General features: G+C 37.4%; 1 protein-coding gene across 3 annotated transcripts in view; it reads left to right on the forward strand.

Moving 5' to 3' along the window:
• MALRD1 (MAM and LDL receptor class A domain containing 1) overlaps positions 1 to 22,870 on the forward strand; it is a 600,846-nt gene that overhangs the window by 272,930 nt on the left and 305,046 nt on the right. For all 3 annotated transcript variants that reach the window (XM_042230497.1, XM_060397269.1, XM_042230498.1), the window contains 2 exons: positions 18,977 to 19,222; positions 21,018 to 21,175. In XM_042230497.1, coding sequence (XP_042086431.1) covers positions 18,977 to 19,222; positions 21,018 to 21,175 — 404 coding nt within the window. The remainder of the gene's footprint in view (positions 1 to 18,976; positions 19,223 to 21,017; positions 21,176 to 22,870) is intronic.

Genomic DNA, 22,870 nt, shown 5'->3' on the forward strand with positions numbered 1-22,870 from the left:
TTCACAGTAGAACACACATTTATCAACTCAAAGCAGTTTCTGACTAGCTTATTTCTCCCTCATGTTGGATGGTGCAAAAGCAGTTGAACTGAAGGAAATGCAGTTCTTTACTGATCACTTAGCATAAATTATTGTTTGTACTGGAAATTGTTTGAGAAGCTATTTGTGAAGGGCCTTTCATTTTGGCATCTTTATTGTCTTTCCAAAGAAAGTCCATTTAAATACATGCATGCGTTAGCTACTTTTTAAAATGTTGTCAATGACGAAGACTGCATATATAAACGCACACTACTGTTTCTTTTAGTGCTTTAGTTATTTAGATGGCATATATAATACAATAAAGTAGTGATACAGAAATCCATTATCTTATTAAAAGGAGAACATTTTAATATACTGGAAATTATGCTGTATGATCTTGCTAGAATATATAGCTCAGATTTCAATGTATATTAATACTATTGCCAATTTCAGATAAATTAAAAATTTCAGTGTAATATTCTTCATGATGGGTGTTCACATTGAAGATTTGGGACTTCGGCAGTCCAGTGGTTAAGACTTTGCCTTCCAATGCAGGAGGTGTGAGTTCAGTCTCTGGTTGGGGAGCTAAGACCCCACATGCCTCATGGCCAAAAATCCAAAAACATAAAACAGAAGCCATATTGTAACAAATTAATAGAGATTTTAAAAATGATCCACATTAAAAAAAAAAAAACTTAAAAAAATTTGAAGATTGAGGCAAAGCCCAGTAGCAGAAATGGTAAAGGCTGATTTCTGTTTTCTGTTTATTATCACAAACCTAGTTAGTATAGTATGTTTTTAGTGAAAGTTACAACCTTTTCTTTAAAGTTGTAATGTATTTTTTAAGCGATTTGAGGAAGCAAGTAAATAATATTTATATTGAAGTGTATACACACACATGATGAGATTTGCTGGTTAGATATATCACTCCAACAATTGTACGGAAAACAGGTTAAGATGAGCGATAAATATGGTTATAGTCATCACAGTCTTCTCCTTTGAGATAGAGATGGTATACTCAGAAGAGACCCCAATCTGGCTCTGCAGTAGTATCTTCCTGATACCAAAAGGTACAGGCACATCTCTAGAACCTTTACCTCGCCCTTGATCAATACCAGAGGAAGCCTTGGCTACCTTGGCGCTATGGTAAACCTTCCAGGAATTTCTCAAGAATACATGGACTTGGTTTATCAAAGGCATGGCCAAACTAATGTCCACTGGGTGGCAGCAGCCATCCAGCCCCAAGAATTACTCCAAAAGACTCTTGCCTTGGACCAGTAATCGGCAACTAGTCTTTATTGTTTATTTTGTGTCTTGTGTATGAATGTCTTATTCTTTAAGGAAGACTTTAAGCTTATATAGAACAGGCTATATATTGTACATTTCCTGCCAGACACCACATGACTTGGCCCTCAATTTAAGATACATATTTTAAAGATGGTATCAATGAACCTAATTTTGCAAGCAGCAATGGAGATGCAGACATAGAGAACAGACTTTTGGACACAGGGGGTGGGGGAAGGAGAGGGTGGGATAAATGGAGAGAGTAGTATGGAGATATTTAAATTACCGTATGTAAAATTTGACTCAGGGAACTTAGACGTATGCTCTGTGACAACCTAGAGGGGGTGGGATGGGTGGTTCAAGAGAGAGACAACATATGTATGCCTATGAGTGATTCATGTTGGTGTATGACAGAAACCAGCACAATATTGTAAAGTAATTATCCTTCAATTGGAAATAAAATTTTAAAAAGATACATATTTTAAAAGAATATCATTTATTGTAGATGACTTCAAAATGAATCTTAACAGTTTTAAAGAATATCTTTATATTTTGCCTCAGTGTATTTGAAACATATAACCTAGTTCATTTGCATCCTTGTTAGGTTGTTCTGAAAACCATCATAATATCCCACAACAGGTCGCTTTATTGTAATTAGAATATTTGGATAATTTATTGACTAAGGTTTGAACACAGATAATATGTGGTGAATTCTTATTATGTCCTGATGCAGGTGTATGTGGTCTCTTTGTCCCAAACACATTCACTGAAAGAATGGAACCTGGTATTGGCTCCTTGATTCAAAGAATCCTATAAGGCGAAATGATCTCTATTGATATTTCTGCCTCCAGTAATTATTGTTATACTTGGTTCTTCATTACCCTTAATATTATTAGTCTTATGAGACCGAATGTAACCAGAAACGACTGTAGGCATAGACACACAGGAATAGCTTTACATGTTTTATGTCCATTGTCAGTCCTCTGAATTGGTGCTTCCTTGCAAATTTAGCTGGGCCAAAGGAGGCTGTCCCTGGTTAATTACACATTATACTGAAAAATGGGTACTGTCTGGCAGGTGATAATGCTTTCTAGATTCTGCATTAAAGTTCACCATCACACTCTGAACCACAAATAGCAACGCTATATAGTGGAAGAATATTGAACTTGAATTTTTTTTAATGAGTTTTAGCCCTTTGCCAGCTCTGAGTTAAAAATAGAGCCTTAAGTAAGTCCCTTCACCTCTCTGTGTCAGCTTCCTAACATGTTAAGTACCAAATGAAAGAGACTAACTAATTGAAACCTAACTAGTCTCACTGCCTCTAGTCACTGCCAATTTCAGGTCATTGTTCAATTTAAAGAGATTAAAGCTTCTAGAACCATATTCTGATCACATTGCTTATCTGCCAAGAATTACTCAATAGCTTTCCTCAGCTAAAAGATAAAATTCAGACTTCTTAGACGGGTATTCCACTTTGGTTCTATTCAGCATATGTTTCTCGAGTGGATATTATATATATGAAAATGTTCTAGGCTCTAGTGATGCCAAGATAAATGATGGCTACCTTTAATCACATTCACCAAAATCATACCCCCCGCCCCACACCACACAGAAATTACCGTTTAACAGGTTCCCCCCAGAGATTTGGGCAGGAACATTGTGATGAGTCATTGTTTATACTACCACACCCATCTTTATCTTTCTTTATCATTTTTCCTAAAGAATGCTGGATCTAGTAAAGTGGGATAAGTTTGATCTAATGGAACTGTAGATTTTCTTTGGATAGAGATATACTTAAAACTAGGAAGAGCATGATTAAGGACTCAGGGAACTGACCACACCTTGCAGCATGTGAGATCTTAGTTCCCAGACCAGGGATCAAACCTGCGCCCCTGCAGTGGTAGCAGAGTCTTACTGAACTGCCAGGAAAGTCTCAGTACATGTATGTTTAGAAGGATGGACAGATATCTGGTTTGAATGAAAGGGAGATGATGTAATAATGAAGATTTGAGATAATGATTTATAAAGTTGGGCTGGGAGTGGCATGTGAATGTCTTTGAATGATGTGCTCAGGAGTTGAGACTAAATTCCATTAATTTCAGAGGAAATGTTCTGAACATGAAGCAGGCAGATGAGAATCCTGTATGATCATATCTGTACTAAAGTCCATATATGAATTTCAGAGTAGGAGGACATGCATTTTGAGTTCTGACCCTATTTTGACTAATTTACTCTCTACATGATTGTTCTTAAGGTTTGATGCAAAACAAGTGTAATCCTATATACATGTGTGTATGGAACTAAAGAACCTTTTGATGAAAGTGAAAGAGGAGAGTGAAAAAGTTGGCTTAAAGCTCAACATTCAGAAAACTAAGATCATAGCATCTGGTCCCATCACTTCATGGGAAATAGATGGAGAAACAGTGGAAACAGTGGCAGACTTTATTTTGGGGGGCTCCAAAGTCACTGCAGATGGTGACTGTAGCCATGAAATTAAAAGACACTTACTCCTTGGAAGAAGAGTTATGATCAACCTAGGCAGCATATTAAAAAGCAGAGACATTATTTTGCCAACAAAGGTCCATCTAGTCAAGGCTATGGTTTTTCCAGTAGTCATGTATGGATGTAAGAGTTGGACTATTAAGAAAGCTGAGTGCCGAAGAATTGATGTTTTTGAACTGTGTTGGAGAAGACTCTTGCGAGTCCCTTGGACTGCAAGGAGATCCAACCAGTCCATCCTAAAGGAGATCAATCCTGGGTGTCCATTGGAAGGACTGATGCTAAAGCTGAAATTCCAGTACTTTGGCCACCTCATGCAAAGAGCTAACTCATTTGAAAAGACCCTGATGCTGGGAAAGATTGAAGGTGGGAGGAGAAGGGGATAACAGAGGATGAGGTGGTTGGATGGCATCACCGACTCAATGGACATGAGTTTGAGTAAACTCCAGGAGCTGGTGATGGACAGGGAGGCCTGGCGTGCTCTAGTCCATATGGGGTCGCAAAGAGTCGGACACGACTGAGTGACTGAACTTAACTGATACGTACATGTGTGTATATATATATATATATTTCTATAGGTACACACACATATGAAAGTGCTTTGTAAATTATCAAATATTAGTTTGGATCTCAAAGTTGATTTATTTCTTATCCATAAGCATGCTGTGAATTGTACTTATTATTCATACCACTTGTTGATTGCTGGAAAGAAATTTTCTGTTCTCTGTGATTCTTGCATGAATTCTACTCTTCTTTTTATGGTAGTTAAGTACTCAGCTCCTCTCTGGAGTCATCACTGGTGACCCCAGTGTTATATCTCCTGTTATCACTCATCTTTCTTAGACTTCACTTATACCATTCAGTTCTTCCATCATATACTTAATTATATTCTCAGCTAACCTCTACTTCTAGTATAACTGTATGCATTGTTGTTATTTATAAACTGATAGGACAGAGATGTAGTCTTGGCTTCTTCTTATTTCTTAGTTTTTCCATTTGGCCTAGGATTTTATGTAATGAGTTATAATGAAAAATAACACAAACCTCAGTGTTAGATCCCTTTAGGTCTAAATCCCAGCTCTGCCATACGCCAATAATGTGAATTTGCACTAGTTAATTAATATTGGTGTAAAATCAAGATAATTATTTTTCAATGTAGTGAGAATTGGAGATAATATGTATAAAATGCCCAGCATTGGTTGACATTCAATTAATTTTAGTTATGATAATGACATGAAAATGAGAGTCCCTCAGCTGTGTATGACCCTTAGCAATCCCATGGGCTGTAGCCCACCAGGATCCTCTGTCCATGGGATTTCCCAGGCAAGAATACTAGAGTGGGTTGCCATTTCCTTCTCCAGGGATCTTCCCAACCCAGGAATCAAACCCAGGTCTCCTGCCTCAGAGGCAGATTCTTTACCATCTGAGCTATCAGGGAAGCTACGATAATGAAAGTGATGACTATTAAACAGTGTTTTTATTTTTTTAACCAAGCATGTGTTCACCTAAATTTGGTTTTATATAGTTATTTACATAGTGATCCATGCTTTCCAAAGCATCTTATGATCATTTATTTATATTTCAGAACAACCGTGAAAGTGAAGTCAGTTTTAACAACAGTTTTAGTAATGGAAAATTTTTGTACAAGAAGGTTAAAAGAAGTGATTAAGACCAGACTTGAAGGTCTGTGAACGGATCTTCATGTGGTGAATTTGCCTGCTATGCTTAGTTAACTATTAGCAGTTAGCCTTCTTTCACTGAACTGTAATTCTTATTCCTAAAACTATCAGATATTTGCATATTTTCATCAAAAATTTTCGGTGCCTTGATTTTGTAGCAGACAATCTGGAAAAAAGAAAGCTAGACTTTTTCTCCTGTCAATTTCTTTGTGTGTACATTATTTTCCCTTGTATTTTTCAAATACTTTTGGAGAAAATGATTTGTTTACCTTTGATTACCTTCATTACTTAAATTCTTTCAGCTTTCATTCCACTTCTCAACTTGTCTCACTCAATGTGTGACTCTTCCTCCTTCTCTTTTTAAATACATCATGGGTGTGATTCCATATGTCAGTAAATTTCAAGGAAAATTCAGCATTATCCTTCTCCAGAGAGAGCACTTAAATACAGCAGATAGTTAATATTTGCGAATGTGTGCTTTGCTGTGATAATGTCTTGGTGGATGTATAGGCATTGAAGCCATTTATACTTCCTCCAGCTCAATTTTCTCATCTATACAAAGGAATCCTGGTCTCTAATCCCCCTAGGAATTGAGATGAAGGCAGTATAATACATGTTCAGTTCAGTTCAGTCACTCAGTCATGTCCAACTCTTTGCGACCCCATGAATCGCAGCATGCCAGGCTTCCCTGTCCATCACCAACACCTGGAGTTCACTCAAATTCACATCCATCAAGTCGGTGATGCCATCCAGCCATCTCATCCTCTGTTGTCCCCTTCTCCTCCTGCCCACAATCCCTCCCAACATCATAATCTTTTCCAATGAGTCAATTCTTCACATGAGGTGGCCAAAGTACTGGAGTTTCAGCTTTAGCATCATTCCTTTCAAAGAACACCAAGGACTGATCTCCTTTAGAATGGACTGGTTGGATCTCCTTGTAGTCCAAGGGACTCTCAAGAGTCTTCTCCAACACCACAGTTCAAAAGCATCAATTCTTCGGCGCTCAGCTTTCTTCACAGTCCAACTCTCACATCCATACATGACTACTGGAAAAACCATAGCCTTGACTAGATGGACCTTTGTTAACAAAGTAATGTCTCTGCTTTTTAATATGTTATCTAGGTTGCTCATAACTTTCCTTCCAAGGAGTAAGCGTCTTTTAATTTCATGGCTGCAGTCACCATCTGCAGTGATTTTGGAGCCCAGAAATATAAAGTCAGCCACTGTTTCCACTGTTTCCCCATCTATTTCCCATGAAATGATGGGACCAGATGCCATGATCTTCTGAATGTTAATGTTGTATAATGTTATATAAAAATAAGGTATTTCTATTATCTATTATGACACTAATCTATCTTTTTCTTGCAAATAATAATAGAAGTTTATTTTGTCTCAAATTTTCCTCTTCCCCTGACTTGAATAAATGGTTAAATCATTCAGCCAGTTTTTCATACAAAAAACCTAAAAGTGTCCTTGACTTTTCCCATACTGATTATTTACCTTTGAATCTACCAGAAATTTCTGTGGCTCTGTTTTCTTTAACATATTTCCCAATATCAGCCACTTTTCACCATCAACTCAGCTACTCTGCTAATGACAATGTTAACAGCTCATAGGGGTTGAGTATTTACTATGTTCCAGGCATTGCTTACTTAATCCTCATACCTGTGAGTCTGAACCTACTTCATCCCTAAACATAATAGCCTCCTGGTGGGTCTCCTTTTATGTATTCATGCTACTATTTCCATGTGCCAATCAAGACGTTTTTTTTTTTTAATTTGTTTCTGTGTGGTATTCAGCTTAGTTCAGTTCAGTCACTCAGTTGTGTCTGACTCTCTGCGACCCCATGGACTGCAGCACACCAGGCCTCCCTATCCATCACCAACTCCCAGAGTTTACCCACTTTCATGTCCATTGAGTCGGTGATGCCATCCAACTATCTTATCCTCTGTCGTCCCCTTCTCCTCCCGCCTTCAATCTTTCCCCAGCATCAGGGTCTTTTCAAATGAGTCAGCTCTTCACATCAGGTGGCCAAAGTACTGAGTTTCCGCTTCAACATCAGTCCTTCCAATGAACATTCAGAACTGATTTCCTTTAGGATGGACTGGTTGGATCTCCTTGCAGTCCAAGGGACTCTCAAGAATCTTCTCCAACACCACAGTTCAAAAGCATCAATTCTTCAGCACTCAGCTTTCTTTGTAGTCCAACTCTCACATCCATACATGACCACTGGAAAAACCATAGCCTTGACTAGATGGACCTTTGTTGGCAAAGTAATGTCTCTGCTTTTTAATATGCTGTCTAGGTTGATTGTAACTCTTCTTCCAAGGAGTGTCTTTTAATTTCATGGCTGCAGTCATCATCTGCAGTGACTTTGGAGCCCCCAAAATAAAGTCTGTCACTATTTCCACTGTTTCTCCATCTATTTCCCATGAAGTGATGGGACCAGATGCTATGATCTTAGTTTTCTGAATGTTGAGCTTTAAGCCAACTTTTTGACTCTCCTCTTTCACTTTCATCAAGAGGTTCTTCAGTTCGTCTTCACTTTCTGCCATAAGAGTGGTGTCATCTGCATATCTGAGGTTATCTATATTTCTTCTGGCAATCTTGATTTCAGCTTGTGCTTCTAAGTTTGTAGCTAGATTCATTGTATTAGGCTCTCTTTATCCTTTGATTCCATCTGTTTACCCATTTGGTCATTTCTGTCTTACTGAAGAGAAAGTATTAAAATATCATTAACATGTACCTTATATACAATGAAATATTAGTCATAAAAAGAAATAAATTTGAGTCACTGGGAGTGAGGGGGATGAACCTAAAGCCTGTTATACAGAGTGAAGTAAGAAAGAGAAAAACAAATATTGTATATTAATGCATATATGTGAACTCTAGAAAAATGGTACCGATGAACGTATTGCAAGGGAGGAATGGAGACACAGATGTAGAGAACAGACTTGCGGACACAGCAGAGGAATGAGAGGACGGGACAAGTTGAGAAAGTAGCACCGATCTTGTATAAAATTGTACTTTAGCCGCCTTCTACTTAGTTACCACATTTGAAAATGGAGGTAATGTTTCTTATAATGTTGTTATGAGGATTAGAGATGATATTCATAAAATGTCTAGCACAAAGCAAAACATATAGGAGGTGATTGATAAATAACTAATTTTGCCATTTACTTTAAAATTGCTTTTCACTCATTTTAACCATATTTTAATATATATGCATCCTCATATATTTAATACTGTCACATGTATATATACAAAATTATACATATATATAATATGTGTGACTTATGCAACACACATGTAACATACATACACACAGACATACACACAAAAGTACTGAAAACTAGGTAGACAATACATATTTTAAGGAAAGTGAAAGTGAAGTGAAGTTGCTCAGTTGTGCCCAACTCTGCGTCCCCATGGATAGTAGCCTGCACCAAGCTCCTCCGTCCATGGGATTTTCAAGGCAAGAAGTACTGGAGTGGGTTGCCATTTCCTTCTCCAGGAAATCTTCCTGGAGATTTCCCAGGGATCGAACCCAGGTCTCTCACATTGTAGACAGACGCTTTACCATCTGAGCCACCAGGGAAGTCCTATATTTTAATCTTGTTTTAAAAGGATTTTGCATTCAACTCACTGTGAATGATATATACTAAGTCAAAAATACATAAACTAAAGCAAATTCAAACATGGCTTGGTTTACCCCAGTTAGTTTTAGACATAATACATTGCACAAATGGGAGTAGCATTTAGGCACCCAAATCCTGTGGATTTGCTTTGCTTCCTATTAATAGAATTTAGCTTAAATGGTCTTTTGTATATTTCCCTTTGAATTAGGTAATTGCCTCAGTTTCATTACATAGAATTTTTGTTAACCAGGTCAATAGGGTTTACAAATGGAAACTGCTTTGTTATAGGATCAAATTATATAAACGTAGTATTAAATTGAGATTGTGACTATAATAAATTCTGCCTATAGAAGTAATAGGTAAATCTTTGCTTAAAGTATTGAAAATGTATATTTTGAACAAACTGAATAGCTACTGTCACTATCCAAAACAAAAGGAGAAAAACCCAGAAGTATTTGACATTTTCATCATAGCAAAACAGGTCTGAAGTGACTGACTCCGTATAATTTTCTCAGTCTTGGTATCTCAGATTTCATCAGTTCAAACACAGTCCTGTGCCTGTTATCCTTGTCCAACAACCAGAATAGCAAGTCATTTTCACTCAGCCATCTTCTAGGAGGGCTTCCCTGGTGGGTCAGTGGTAAAGAATCCATCTGCCAAGCAGGGGATGTGAGTTTGATCCCTGGGTCAGGAAGATCCCCTGGAGAAAATGGGAATCCACTCCAATATTCTTGCCTGGGAAATTCCATGGACAGAGGAGCTTGGTGGGTTACTTTTCATGGGGTCGCAAGGAGTAGGACACGGCTTAGCAACTGAGCATGCACTATCTTCTAGGAAGCTCTCAGTCATCACTGTGCTCTCCTCTGTTTTATTCAGTTCATTCATTCATTCACTCATTCATTTTTTTGTTCAGCCAGTGAACATATAGTGAGCACTTTTAAGGTGTGTCGATCTCAGTCCCCTATGGACCCTTTTGACTGGCGGTGGAAAGAGTCAAATGCCAATAACCATGTAGACACATATAACACAGAGTTCTGAAAAGTTCTTTAAAGAAAAGCTGCCTGGTGTGATAACAGGTTATAACAGAAGGATTTGACCAAACATGGCTTCTTGCAGGAGGTAGAGATTGAGCTTAAATCTACAAGATTTTCAAAGGGAGAGTTGTTGAGGCAGGTAGGTGGTCCAGCTTGTGTAAAGTGTCCGTGGTTGGAGGGGCTGGATGAAGGCCAGGAGGTTCATGGTGGGAAGTTGAGGGGAAGAGCATGATCAGAGAGGAGGTTGGAAAGGTGAGTGGCAAACAGACCTGGAGTTGATTCTCTGTCACCTCAGCAAACTTGGCCTTTCCCCTAACTATAGTAGAGCATTTCATTCCTTATAACTCCTTTTTTAAGCTGAAATTGGATTCAATTCTTCCTTAATTTCAACATTTCTTTCATAGCCATTTGGAGTAGTGTTCAGTCTCCCACTTCTCCATAAACCATGGTGTCCAGAAAATTGTCAACATTCTTGCCGCTCATACCAGGCTAATACTCTTCAAAGGAACTTCAGTCTGTTTGGGATTTCCCAATTATAATATAATTTTACAATCATAGCCCTTTCTTTAACCAGGGATGAGGCCCTGGTGTGTTCAGGCCTTTGTTCTCACCAATTTCTTTTTAAAATAAAGCAAACTTTCATTTCATCACACACACACAGTATTACCAAAAAGGAGCAGAAATTAAAAATTTTCTTTTGACTTTAGTCTTTGTTTCTATTTCCAGAGGAATTGTTCACTGCTTATGTATCTTTCCAGAGACAGTCAGTAAATACACCAGCACACATGTATGTTGCGCTTGTGTATATATTCCTCTTTTTCATTCTAAAAATCTTACTGTTCATTTGCAGCCAAAGTAAATTTCAGGTGCATCAAAGGTTTGAAATCTTTTTAAAAAATGAAATCATATAGTAATCATACAGTCCTGGAAAACATATGGAAGGCTTTTATTTAGTATGGGATTGTCAAAAGCCATAAAAGGAAGGATGGAAAAATTTAACTGCATAGAAGTACAAAATACAATTTTCCTAAAGTGATTTCGAGCTTGAAATTTAACCGTAGGTCGGACTTGTAGCTCTAGCTTTGTCTTATGGCAACAGCTCCATTTGCAATGTCTTAGATAAAAATAATTCTCCTTAAATACTTGGAGCCTCTACTAGGTACACTGAAAGACAATAAAGAATTGTTTTACATTTCTTGACAGCAAAAATAAGACTTCAGAAAACAGAGATGCTTAGTGATCTAACTCGTTACTTTATGTTACTAAGTATGATACCCTTAAAACCAAGATATATAGATCATTTACCACCAAGACATTAGAAATGTTCTCCAAGTCAGAATTATTAAGAAACATGTATCTTTACAGGTTCCTTTGTAATTATTTTAGTGTTCTTCTAGGAGAGTTAGAGTTAATTCAAGGTGAGCATGTAATGTTAATGTAATATTTCTCAAACATTCAGTACTAAAATTGAGTAAAAGTTGAGAAATGAGCTGACAGTGTGTTTTGAATGAACATGAGTGGTAACTGTGTTAGTGTAAATTTCATCATTCTGATCAAGACTGTTAGAAAGTGCTCTTTGAATATTTGGATTGCTACTATTTGGAATGAAGAAGTGGGAGCCTGCAGGCACAATATTTTTATATTTTGTCCAGCTGGCAGTTTGTTCCCAGTTGAGGGCTGAATGAGCCTTTGGCTAGTAAGCCTTTCCCAGGAAGCACAGAAGTACAGAATGCTACTCTTCTCAGGTAGGGCCTCAGCAGTACTGCAGTCACAGCCAGTTGGAAGCATGTCAGGTCTTTTTCCTTAAAACCTGGAGGCCTTTTTTCAACCTAGACTTTCCTCCATGTTTCTCTTTTATTTCTTAATGCAAATTACAGTTTCTCTACTTTTGTTGCTGTTGTTGTCTTTCGTTTGTCAGTGCTTTAAGGCCACCACTATCTATTTTATGGAACTTTTCCCCACATATTATCTCCTTCATGCTAATAACATTAAAGTAGATCCCAGAAACCTTGATATTTTCAAGTTTTTGCTGAAAATTACTAAAGGGAAATATCAAGAGGCTTAAAAATAACTAATAGGAAGGCCTTCGAAATTTTTTAGCATCTCCCAAAGCAAATGGTCTGCCATGTTTTACCTACTGCAAAGACAATAACCAGAAGGGTTTTATTTTCTAGCCTCATATCAGGCAGAAGGTTTGGTTGCTCCAGTGAACTCTCTTGCCATATGAACAGGATTGCAAAGTGAGATAAAGAAATGCATCTCCTGACATCCAGGACCTGGTCTGGAACTGTCAGCTAGGCCTTGAAGTTGTATTAGCTGGTGCTTCTCCTGTTCATAGTGTAAACAGTTTCACAGAGCATAAGCATCAGACATAGATTTCCCCCAAGCTTCTAGCTGCTTATGGCTGGAGAATAATTTCATACCTTCTTACTCTTTCTTATATGTGTGGTAAGAGCCAAAGTCCTCTCATTACTTATTTTGATGTTGAAATTATTTCTGATGACCAGTAATTCAGACTTTCATCATAATGATGTAATTTTTTTGAGCACTTTTCTAATTTTTGGCACACACAAAAAATTCCCAGGCTCATCTTGGACCTTCTTTTCCTTAGCCCCAAATAGACCATTTTTCCAAGAATACCTAGTTCCTTGTAATGGGGAATAGTATTTAAATATTGTAGCATTTGGGACAGAGAAGTAACATTCAATTTATATAAAATATCTCCATGGTTTTTCTAGGTAAATGTCTTTATTAAAGTATAGTTGATTTATAATGTGTTAATTTTCTGCTGTAGAGAAAAGTGATTTATGTATGTGTGTGTGTATGTATACATTACATTCTTTTTAATATTCTTTTCCGTGATGGTTTATCATAGGATACTGAATACAGTTCCCTGTGTTATACAGTAGGACTTTGTTGTTTATCCATTCTGTGTATAACAGCTTACATCACCATCGTTCTTTATTGCTTAATGGGAAGTGGTAGGGTACAGAGATCAGGGAGGAAAGTGTTGTAATAAAATCACACACAGAAAATGATAGTGGCTTGAACCAAAAGTAGTAGTAACATCACCTTTTGCAACAGAGTAGGATTGAAAATTGACAGAATTCGCTGAAAGATTATATATGAGTTATGAGATAAAATATATATTATTAAAACAGTATTATATGTGAATATATAATAATAATTATCGTTATTATTTCGAGAATGAGGAAAGGAAACTGGAGAGAGTGTTATGCTGGTTAGGGGATAGGACCTGGATGAAGATTACTGTGCACAGGTAGGTAGGGGCTGATGTATTTGGGATCTTCCACCAACAGGGGGAGCACCTGGGATTTCTTAGAAAACCTCAGTTTGTGAGTAATGCAATCCTGGTGTGTTGTGTGGTGTTATCAGTCTTAATATCTGAACCAAATTTTGGACAGCAGTCTACCTCGAAACTGAGGATAGTCCCAAGCTCTAGGAGTTGTAATAATAATATATGTAATATTTTATCTCATAAATCATGTAAACGTTCAGTGAATTCTGTCAATTGTCAGTCTTATAATTAGAATATATCTTATCACCTCTAAGACTGATGACATCACATACATACCAAGATGGTTTGAACATTTCCTGGATGTAGAACACATGGGGAAAGGCTGTCAGTCATTAAGTCATACGTTGAAAAGTGGAGTCAGACTTCCAATACAGAGCTCTTTACAGGACTTTTTTCTCTCCAAGCAACTGGACTTATTGAGTTGCCATTAACACAGATGGAGCAGACTGTTCCGTGAGTAAGTTTGAAGGGGAAGAATCAGATTTTGAACGTAAGCATATTAAGTTTCAGAGTCTCTGATGTTTACATGGGAGGTTTTAAAATTTTATAATTTGTTCTTCCTTACAAAATTAAGGGCTTCCCTACTGCTCAGATGGTAAAGAATCTGCCTGCAATGCGGAAGACCTGGGTTTGATCCCTGGGATGGGAAGTTCCTTGGAGGAGGGCATGGCAACCTACTCCAGTGTTCTTGCCTGGAAAATCCCCATGGACAAAAGATCCTGGCAGACTATAGTCCATTGGGTTGCAAAGAATCAGACACAACTGAGCGACTAATCACAGCACAGCACACAAAATTAAACTGCCTATCAGGAGGGTTACTGCCTAATTTAAACAGTATTTTTTTTCTGTAAAAAAGAACACACTATCATTAGATCCTTAATATCAAATCATTTAAAGGTATATACTCTACTTTTAGGTAGCTGATTTCCTTGAACAAAACAATAGGCATAGAAAATAATTTAGAAATAGGTAAATAATATTAGTTGATAACTTCCCTTGAATTTACCAAAAAATGTTGCTTGTTGTTTTATGGATAAGTGTATATTATAGCAGTGAAATTTTATTTATTAATCTAGGGAGCTGTCTGTTCAAAATTAATTTTATGTTATATTTGAATTATTATATTTTAAATTATGCAGGTGTTTATGTTTTATAAATGTAAAACAGTGATTCACATTGTGACTATCTTAAAATATTAGCTATATTGATTGTGTAATATTTTGCCTCATGTTTCCACTTAGAGACATGTCCAAATTATTTTCTCTTGTGTTTTAAAAGAATTAGATTTTAGCTTGACCCAGTTGCTTTGGAGAAAAACATCTTCAAAACCAGTAAATTTGCTTTTATTTCCCCAGACAAATTGAAATTGATTGAATCAATACAAATGTCAATTATATAAAATCAAATGATCTAGTAATTTCTCATGTTCTCATCAGATCCATGAGAAATAATGTATCTGGTAGTCAATACTGGTGTTTCATCCCTCAGTGATCTTGTGTCTTACAGTAGTAGACCTACCACTGTTCTTCAAGTCAATGGACTTAAAAAATAATTCTGAAGACAACAGACCTGGGTCCAAATTGCATTGCTCCTCTTGAAAATTCAGCAAGTCACTTGACATCTATAATCATCAGTTTTCTCATCTATAAGTGAGAGGGTTAATGTAAATGATCTCCATTTCTGTGTAGCTCAAAAATGCTTAAATGTTACAATTCTCAGTCAAGCTCTGTAATTGAAACAGCAAAGGTCTTTTGTCTTACCCTCCAATCTGCCAGCTGAACTGGGCACCTAAATAAAAATAGTTTAATCTTACACTACAAGAAAGGAAAATGTTAGCAATTAACCTAGAAGACAAGAAAAGTTTTGTTAGAGACAGAATGCATAGTTGAAATTTGTTTCAAAGGCATTGCAAATGTAAAGGCCATTTAATTAGGCAATCTTGAATGTGCAGTCCAAGAAGAGCTTAGCACACAAAGTGGCTGGAATTCTCAGAACACCAGTTCTTCCCCATTGATCTCTAGCTGGCCTTCCATTCCTCTCCTGCTACTTCTTTCCTCTTAGCCATCTGTTTTATAAAATGTGAGACTGATCCAGAGCATAAAAGCTTTTCTATAAGATTCTATCAAAAGCAGTTTCCAATTCTCAGAACACCTTCCACTAAATGTCTGAATCACCTCCTTCCTCTAATCCATACCAGTCCTCAACCTACAGCCACTCTCTCAGGCCATGGAAACTCCCACCTAAAAGAAAACTACAGTTCAATATCACTGATGAACATAGATGCAAAAGTCCTTAACAAAATTCTAGCAGTCAGAATCCAACAACACATTAAAAAGATCATACACCATGACCAGATGGGCTTTATCCGAGGGATGCAAGGATTCTTCAATATCCACACATCAATCAATGTAATTCACCATATTAACAAATTGAAAAATAAAAATCAGATGATTATCTCAATAGATGCAGAGAAAGCCTTTGACAAAATTCAACATCCATTTATGATAAAAACTCTCCAGAAAGCAAGAATAGAAGGAACATACCTCAACATAATAAAAGCTATATATGACAAACCCACAGCAAACATTATCTGCAATGGTGAAAAATTGAAAGCATTTCCCCTAAAGTCAGGAACAAGATAAAGCTGCCCATTCTCACCACTACTATTCAACATAGTTCTGGAAGTTTTGGCCACAGCTATTAGAGCAGAAAAAGAAATAAAAGGAATCCAAATTGGAAAAGAAGAAGTAAAATTCTCACTGTTTGCAGATGACATGATCCTCTACATAGAAAACCCTAAAGACTCTACCAGAAAATTACTAGAGCTAATCGATGAATATAGTAAACTTGCAAGATATAAAATCAACACACAGAAATCCCTTGCATTTCTATACACTAATAATGAGAAAATAGAGAAATTAAGGAAACAATTCCATTCACCATTGCAACAAAAAGAATAAAATACTTAGGAATATATCTACCTAAAGAAACTACAGACCTATATATAAAAAACTATAAAACACTGATGAAAGAAATCAAAGAGGACACTAACAGATGGAGAAATATACCATCTTCATAGATTGGAAGAATCAATATAGTGAAAATGAGTATACTACCCAAAGCAATCTATAGATTCAATGTAATCCCTATCAAGCAACCAATGATATTTTTCACAGAGCTAGAACAAATAATTTCACAATTTGTATGGAAATACAAGAAAACCTGGAATAGCCAACGCAATCTTGAGAAAGAAGAATGGAACTGGAGGAATCAACCTGCCTGAGTTCACGCTCTACTACAAAGCCATAGTCATCAAGACAGTATGGTACTGGCACAAAGACAGAAATATAGATCTATGGGACAAAATAGAAAGCCCAGAGATAAATCCATGCAACTATGGACACCTTATCTTCGACAAAGGAGGCAAGAATATACAATGGATTAAAGATAATCTCTTTAACAAGTGGTGCTGGGAAAATTGGTCAACCACTTGTAAAAGAATGAAACTAGAACACTTTCTAACACCATACACAAAAATAAACTCAAAATGGATTAAAGATCTAAATGTAAGATCAGAAACTATAAAACTCCTAGAGGAGAACATAGGCAAAACACTCTCAGACATAAATCACAGCAAGATCCTCTATGACCCACCTCCCAGAATATTGGAAATAAAAGCAAAAATAAACAAATGGGACCTAATTAAACTTAAAAGCTTCTGCACAACAACGGAAAATATAAGCAAGGTGAAAAGACAGCCTTCAGAATGGGAGAAAATAATAGCAAATGAAGCAACTGACAAACAACTAATCTCAAAAATACACAACCAACTCCTGCAGCTCATTCCAGAAAAATAAACGACCCAATCAAAAAATGAGCCAAAGAACTAAATAGACATTTCTCCAAAGAAGACATATAGATGGCTAACAAACACATGAAAAGATTCTCAACATCACTCATTATCAGAGAATTGCAAATCAAAACTACAATGAGGTACAATTTCATGCCAGTCAGAATGGCTGCAATCCAAAAGTCTGCAAGCAATAAATGCTGGAGAGGATGTGGAGAAAAGGGAACCCTCTTACACTGTTGGTGGGAATGCAAACTAGTACAGCCACTGTGGAGGACAGTGTGGAGATTCCTTTAAAAACTGGAAATAGAACTGCTTTATGACCCAGCAATCCCACTGCTGGGCATATACCCCAAGGAAACCAGAACTGAAAGAGACATGTGTACCTCAATGTTCATCGCAGCACTGTTTATAATAGCCAGGACATGGAAGCAACCTAGATGTCCATCAGCAGATGAATGGATAAGAAACCTGTGGTACATATACACAATGGAGTATTACTCAGCCATTAAAAAGAATACATTTGAATCAGTTCTAATGAGATGGATTAAACTGGAGCCTATTATACAGAGTGAAGTACGCCAGAAAGAAAAACACCAATACAGTATACTAATGCATATATATGGAATTTAGAAAGAGGGTAACGATAACCCTGTATGAGAGACAGCAAAAGAGACAGAGATGTATAGAACAGTCTTTTGGACTCTGTGGGAGAGGGAGAGGGTGGGATGACTTGGGAGAATGGCATTGAAACATGTATAGTATCATATATGAAACAAATTGCCAGTCCAGGTTCGATGCATGATACTGGATGCTTGGGGCTGGTGTGCTGGGATGACCCAGAGGGATGGTACGGGGAGGGAGGAGGGAAGGTTGTTCAGGATGGGGAACACGTGTATACCTGTGGTGGATTCATGTTGATGTATGGCATAACCAATACAATATTGTAAAGTAATTAAGCTCCAATTAAAATAAATAAATTTATATTAAAAGAAAACAAAAATAAAAAGTTATCAGCCTCAGTTCAAACTCAGACATTCAAAAGCATCATGCTTTGTCTTAAAGTTTGTAGGAAAGTCTTTATGGGCAACATTACTTTGTAGGAAAATTGCTCCTTAAATTCCAAACAACTTGAAATAAATAAGCATTTTGGAGGAAAAAAATCTGTTGAAAGGTTAAATATTAGTTGTATATTCATACCCCTGCTTCTGAGGAAGTGTGATATATATTTGGCTTCTGATAAATAATGGAGTGCATGGATACTGATGTACCTACAAATAACCCATGTTACATAAGTTCTTACTACCCTGAAGATCTTGTTTCAGGATTAAAAATAGAAAGCCTCTCTTTGGTTTTCAGATCTAATTTATCTCTTTGAGGATAGCTCACAGGACATGCTGCATTTGAGGCCGATTGGAGTACATTCCTAGATCAATAAAATGACTGATTGTTTTCATTTTGAATGATGCTTATAAATAAGCTATAGACCAGAACCCTGGAGAGATTAGGGGAGAGAGAGGCAGGGGTCAGACACCCCAAACTCCTAAGAACACTATGTTTCTTTACATATTAAAGGGAATCTACTCTTCCTACTTTTTAACCTCACGAACGTAGTGGGAGTGTTTCCTCATCCTTTTTGTTTGTTTGTTTTTTAGGTTACTGTCCACTTGGCTATCGGGAATGTCAGAATGGCAAATGTTTTAAACCGGAGCAGAGCTGTAATTTTGTAGATGACTGTGGAGATTATACTGATGAAAATGAATGTGGTGGCTCCTGTACTTTTGAAAAAGGCTGGTGTGGTTGGCAAAACTCCTTGGCTGAAAACTTCGATTGGGTTTTGGGGGTCGGCTCTCCACAAAGCCTAAGACCTCCCAGAGACCACACACTTGGAAATGAAAATGGTAGGTTATCAGGTTGTTCCAGTTACTCTAATTTTATTCACAGTGAGCATCACATTGTCTTTCCTGACATCAGAGAGACCACCGTGGTGCCAGGGCAACTAAGTGAAACATTTAATGAGTACCTTTGTCTCCCAGGACTGCATAGCACACAGCCTCAGCGGGGTGGTGTTAAAAGCAGACATTTATTGTCTCACAGTTTGAGGGCTAGAAATTTGAAATCACGGTGTCAGTAAGGCTGGTGGTTCCTGTTGAGGACTTTGAAGGAGAATAATCTATTCCTTGCCTCTCACTAGCTTCTGGTAGCTTCAGATGCTACTCAGCTTGTAGGTGGGACTCTCTTTCTGTCTTCGCGTTGTCTTCCCTCTATGTATGTCTCTGTGTCTAAATTTTCCCTTTTCATTACAATGATCTTATTGAACTAGAGGCCACCCTCATGACTTTATTTTAACTTGATCATCAGCAAAAACCCTATTTCCAAAGAAGCTCACATTAACTGGGACAGAAATTAGGACTTTCACATCTTTTGGGGGGACACATGTAACATGCAACAGTGAGTAATTAAAATTGAATATTGCTTTGATAATTGTAGATAGATGATAACATAGGCAGCCCTCAGGTACCTTTTTGAAATTACACATTTGTAATCAATAACCTTGAATTCTACCATTCATTTGATCAGTAGCAAGTCATGTAACTTTTCAGATTCTTAAATCTCTCCTCTGTCCAATGGAGATAATAAAATTTGCCTTGGAGTTGTCAAGATCAAGGGAGATGATCTGTATTTGGGGACGGGCAGTAGAAAGCCCTAAATGTGTTTTGCAGATGTAGCTGCAAGATCATCTCCCTGAAGGGTGCTTGGAATGGCTCATTTTTACAGTGAGCTGAACCTGTTTCTCAGATTTTTTGGTTAATAGGCAAAAGAGATTAGCAGAATAAAGAAGGGATCTTGAATTTCTGGCTACTACAGAGTAGAATAAAGGTGTTTAAATATTGAAGTTTTACAGGCCTATGATAAAACAGGGGCTTCCCTAGTGGCTTCCCTAAAGAGCCCGCCTGCAATGCAGGAGACCTGGGTTCGCTCCCTGGATCAGGAAGATTCCCTTGGAGGAAGGCATAGTAACCCTCCCCAGAATTCTTTCCAGGAGAATCCCCATGGACAGAGGAGACTGGTGGGCTATAATCCATGGGGTCGCAAAGAGTCAGACATGACTAAGAGACTAAGCACACAGCACATGATAAAACAGAGCTCTCCAAGCTGGACCAACCATGCCAGAGAAAGGAAGGTCTGAGTCCCATTCTCACACTCAGATCTACATACATAAAATGTTTTGGATATTTGGATAAACAAGCCCAAAACTCAGAATCTTTCCTTGTATGTTGTATATTAAAATTCTCATCATTTTATTTGTGCACTCAAAAGGTGACTGACTGTTTGAAAGCATGTCATATTTCTTTATATTTCGTAGACAATCTTTGCATTGTTTCACAGTAACTGGATAGTTTGGGGAGTCTGTGAAATGATTTCTGTAACTGTCTCATTGAGTCCATGTCATAAATATTCTGTCAGATCAATTCATCTGCACACTGTGAAGTACTTTGCTAAAAGCACAGATAGTTGGAAATTGTTCTGTCAGTGAGCTGGAGGCAAGGCTATTAGATTTCCTTTCTCTTTCAAGTAGAAATACCTTTAGAAGTTGAGATTCTATGAAATGTAATTAAAAACCCTATGATAGAAAAACTAAAATGCTCCTCTCCATGTTATTTTGGCATGATCTGAATCTCTTCTTGTTCCTAGGGCACTTCCTGTATCTGGAAGCTACTCCAGTGGGCCTGCGGGGTGAAGAAGCACACCTCAAGAGTGGCCTGTGGCAAGAATCCAGTGCTGCCTGCACCATGAACTTCTGGTATTTCATATCCACAAAAGCCACAGGGTCCATTCAGATCCTCATTAAGGTAAGGTTTCAGTTTGTGATGCCTCTGAGCTTCCTGAAGTTTCCTACAGGTAGCACATGGCCAAAGGGAGTTTATCACAACTCTGCTGACCTGGCCCTGGAAGGCCGCCTCCCATCAGAGGGCGATGCTGCTTGTGGTTCAGATGTTTTGTGGAATTTGGTAAACTGGGCACAGGAACCAGCTTGGAGCTCAACATCATACAACCATCATACAACAGGTTGTAACAGAGGTTATAACTGACTCTCAGAAACTCTTTGTGGTAACAGTTAGTCCAAGACCCACAAGTTTCTTCACTCTATTTGGTTATTTCCTTGCCTATCCTCCTCACTGAAAGAATCTAGATAATTTGTACATCTGAAAGGAGAGCAGCTATCCATTGTAATTAATATATGAATGATCATTAAAGAAATTAATGTGAAACATTCTGGTTCTAAGTACAGCATACAAAGGACAGGACTGCTGAGGAGAATGATCAAGGTGTGATTACATTGAACTGCTTATTAACTATGACACAGTAATACATTTTCTTACTGTGGATTAATTAGATGTTTCTGACAGGGCTTTAATTTAGCTTAACAGAGTGACAGTGTTTGGGGAGCAAAATAATGAAGTATATATTAATATTAATGAGACTTGGTTCACATACTTCGACTCTTTGGCAAGTTACAGCAGCAGCAAAAAGGTGGGGTGTGTGTGTGTGTGTGTGCATGCATGCATGCCTGCATATATGTACACACGTGGTTCATTTCAAGAATCTCTTTAGAATTCCAAGAAAGCTTACTCTGAAAACATGCTTTTGGGGCTGTTGCTGTTTTCTCACACATGGGCTTTGGTGAAGTGCCCCCACATTGATGGACAATGCCTGACCAGAATATCAAAGGCCTCATTTGTCTGAATAGCTCATGGCTGCATAATTCATGTTTTATCTGAAACCTGAGCTAACTTTATAATTTAGGACCCTTCTCTAATAATGCAGAAAAGCCTGCCTAATAAAATGCATGCAGAAAATACCACAATGATTTATTCTTATATTTGAATATGGAAACTTACTGAAATACAGTGCTTAAAGTTCTTAGAAGAGTATTTTCCAGTACTCTATTGAATGTGACACTGGGTTATATGGTCTGTACTGTTAAATAATAAAACTTCAACTGAGGAAATTTAAAGATCAGATTGCTTTGTTGAACGATTCATGAATTGGGCAGCATCTCATGTAGCAGATAGAAAGGAATTCTGCCAAGTTATAGAAACAAAAAAGGTTTTCAAAGGCAGAAAGAGGGCTGGAAAAGGAAATTATTAGCCAAAAAAAAAAAAAAAAAAAAAAAAGAGCATTGTTTAAGGGAAGGTCCCCTCCTAAGGAGGATGGAAGGTTTCTTTTGGACAGATAATTTCTCTAGTGCTGACTGATTAAGATTACATTCCTGAGGGAAGTTGAAACTGCAATTAAATTAGGTATTAAGGTCTTAGTTTTCTGTCATGGTGCTTAGTACAAGGGACTCCATTTTGAACAAGTTGTCTTTTTTCAACAGTGCCATGTGAAGGGTTTGATGCACTGGATTTTACCTTTATTATTTGCTTCACTCATATTTACATTTCTCTTCTCTTATAGTAACAAGCTTTACGTTACTATGAAAAACTTTACTATAAAATTGTACTGATTTGATATATATGTCTTCCTATCAAGTCACATTGAGC

Source organism: Ovis aries, chromosome 13 (genome assembly GCF_016772045.2).
Source record: "Ovis aries strain OAR_USU_Benz2616 breed Rambouillet chromosome 13, ARS-UI_Ramb_v3.0, whole genome shotgun sequence".
In the NCBI taxonomy this organism is placed as follows: Eukaryota; Metazoa; Chordata; class Mammalia; order Artiodactyla; family Bovidae; genus Ovis; species Ovis aries.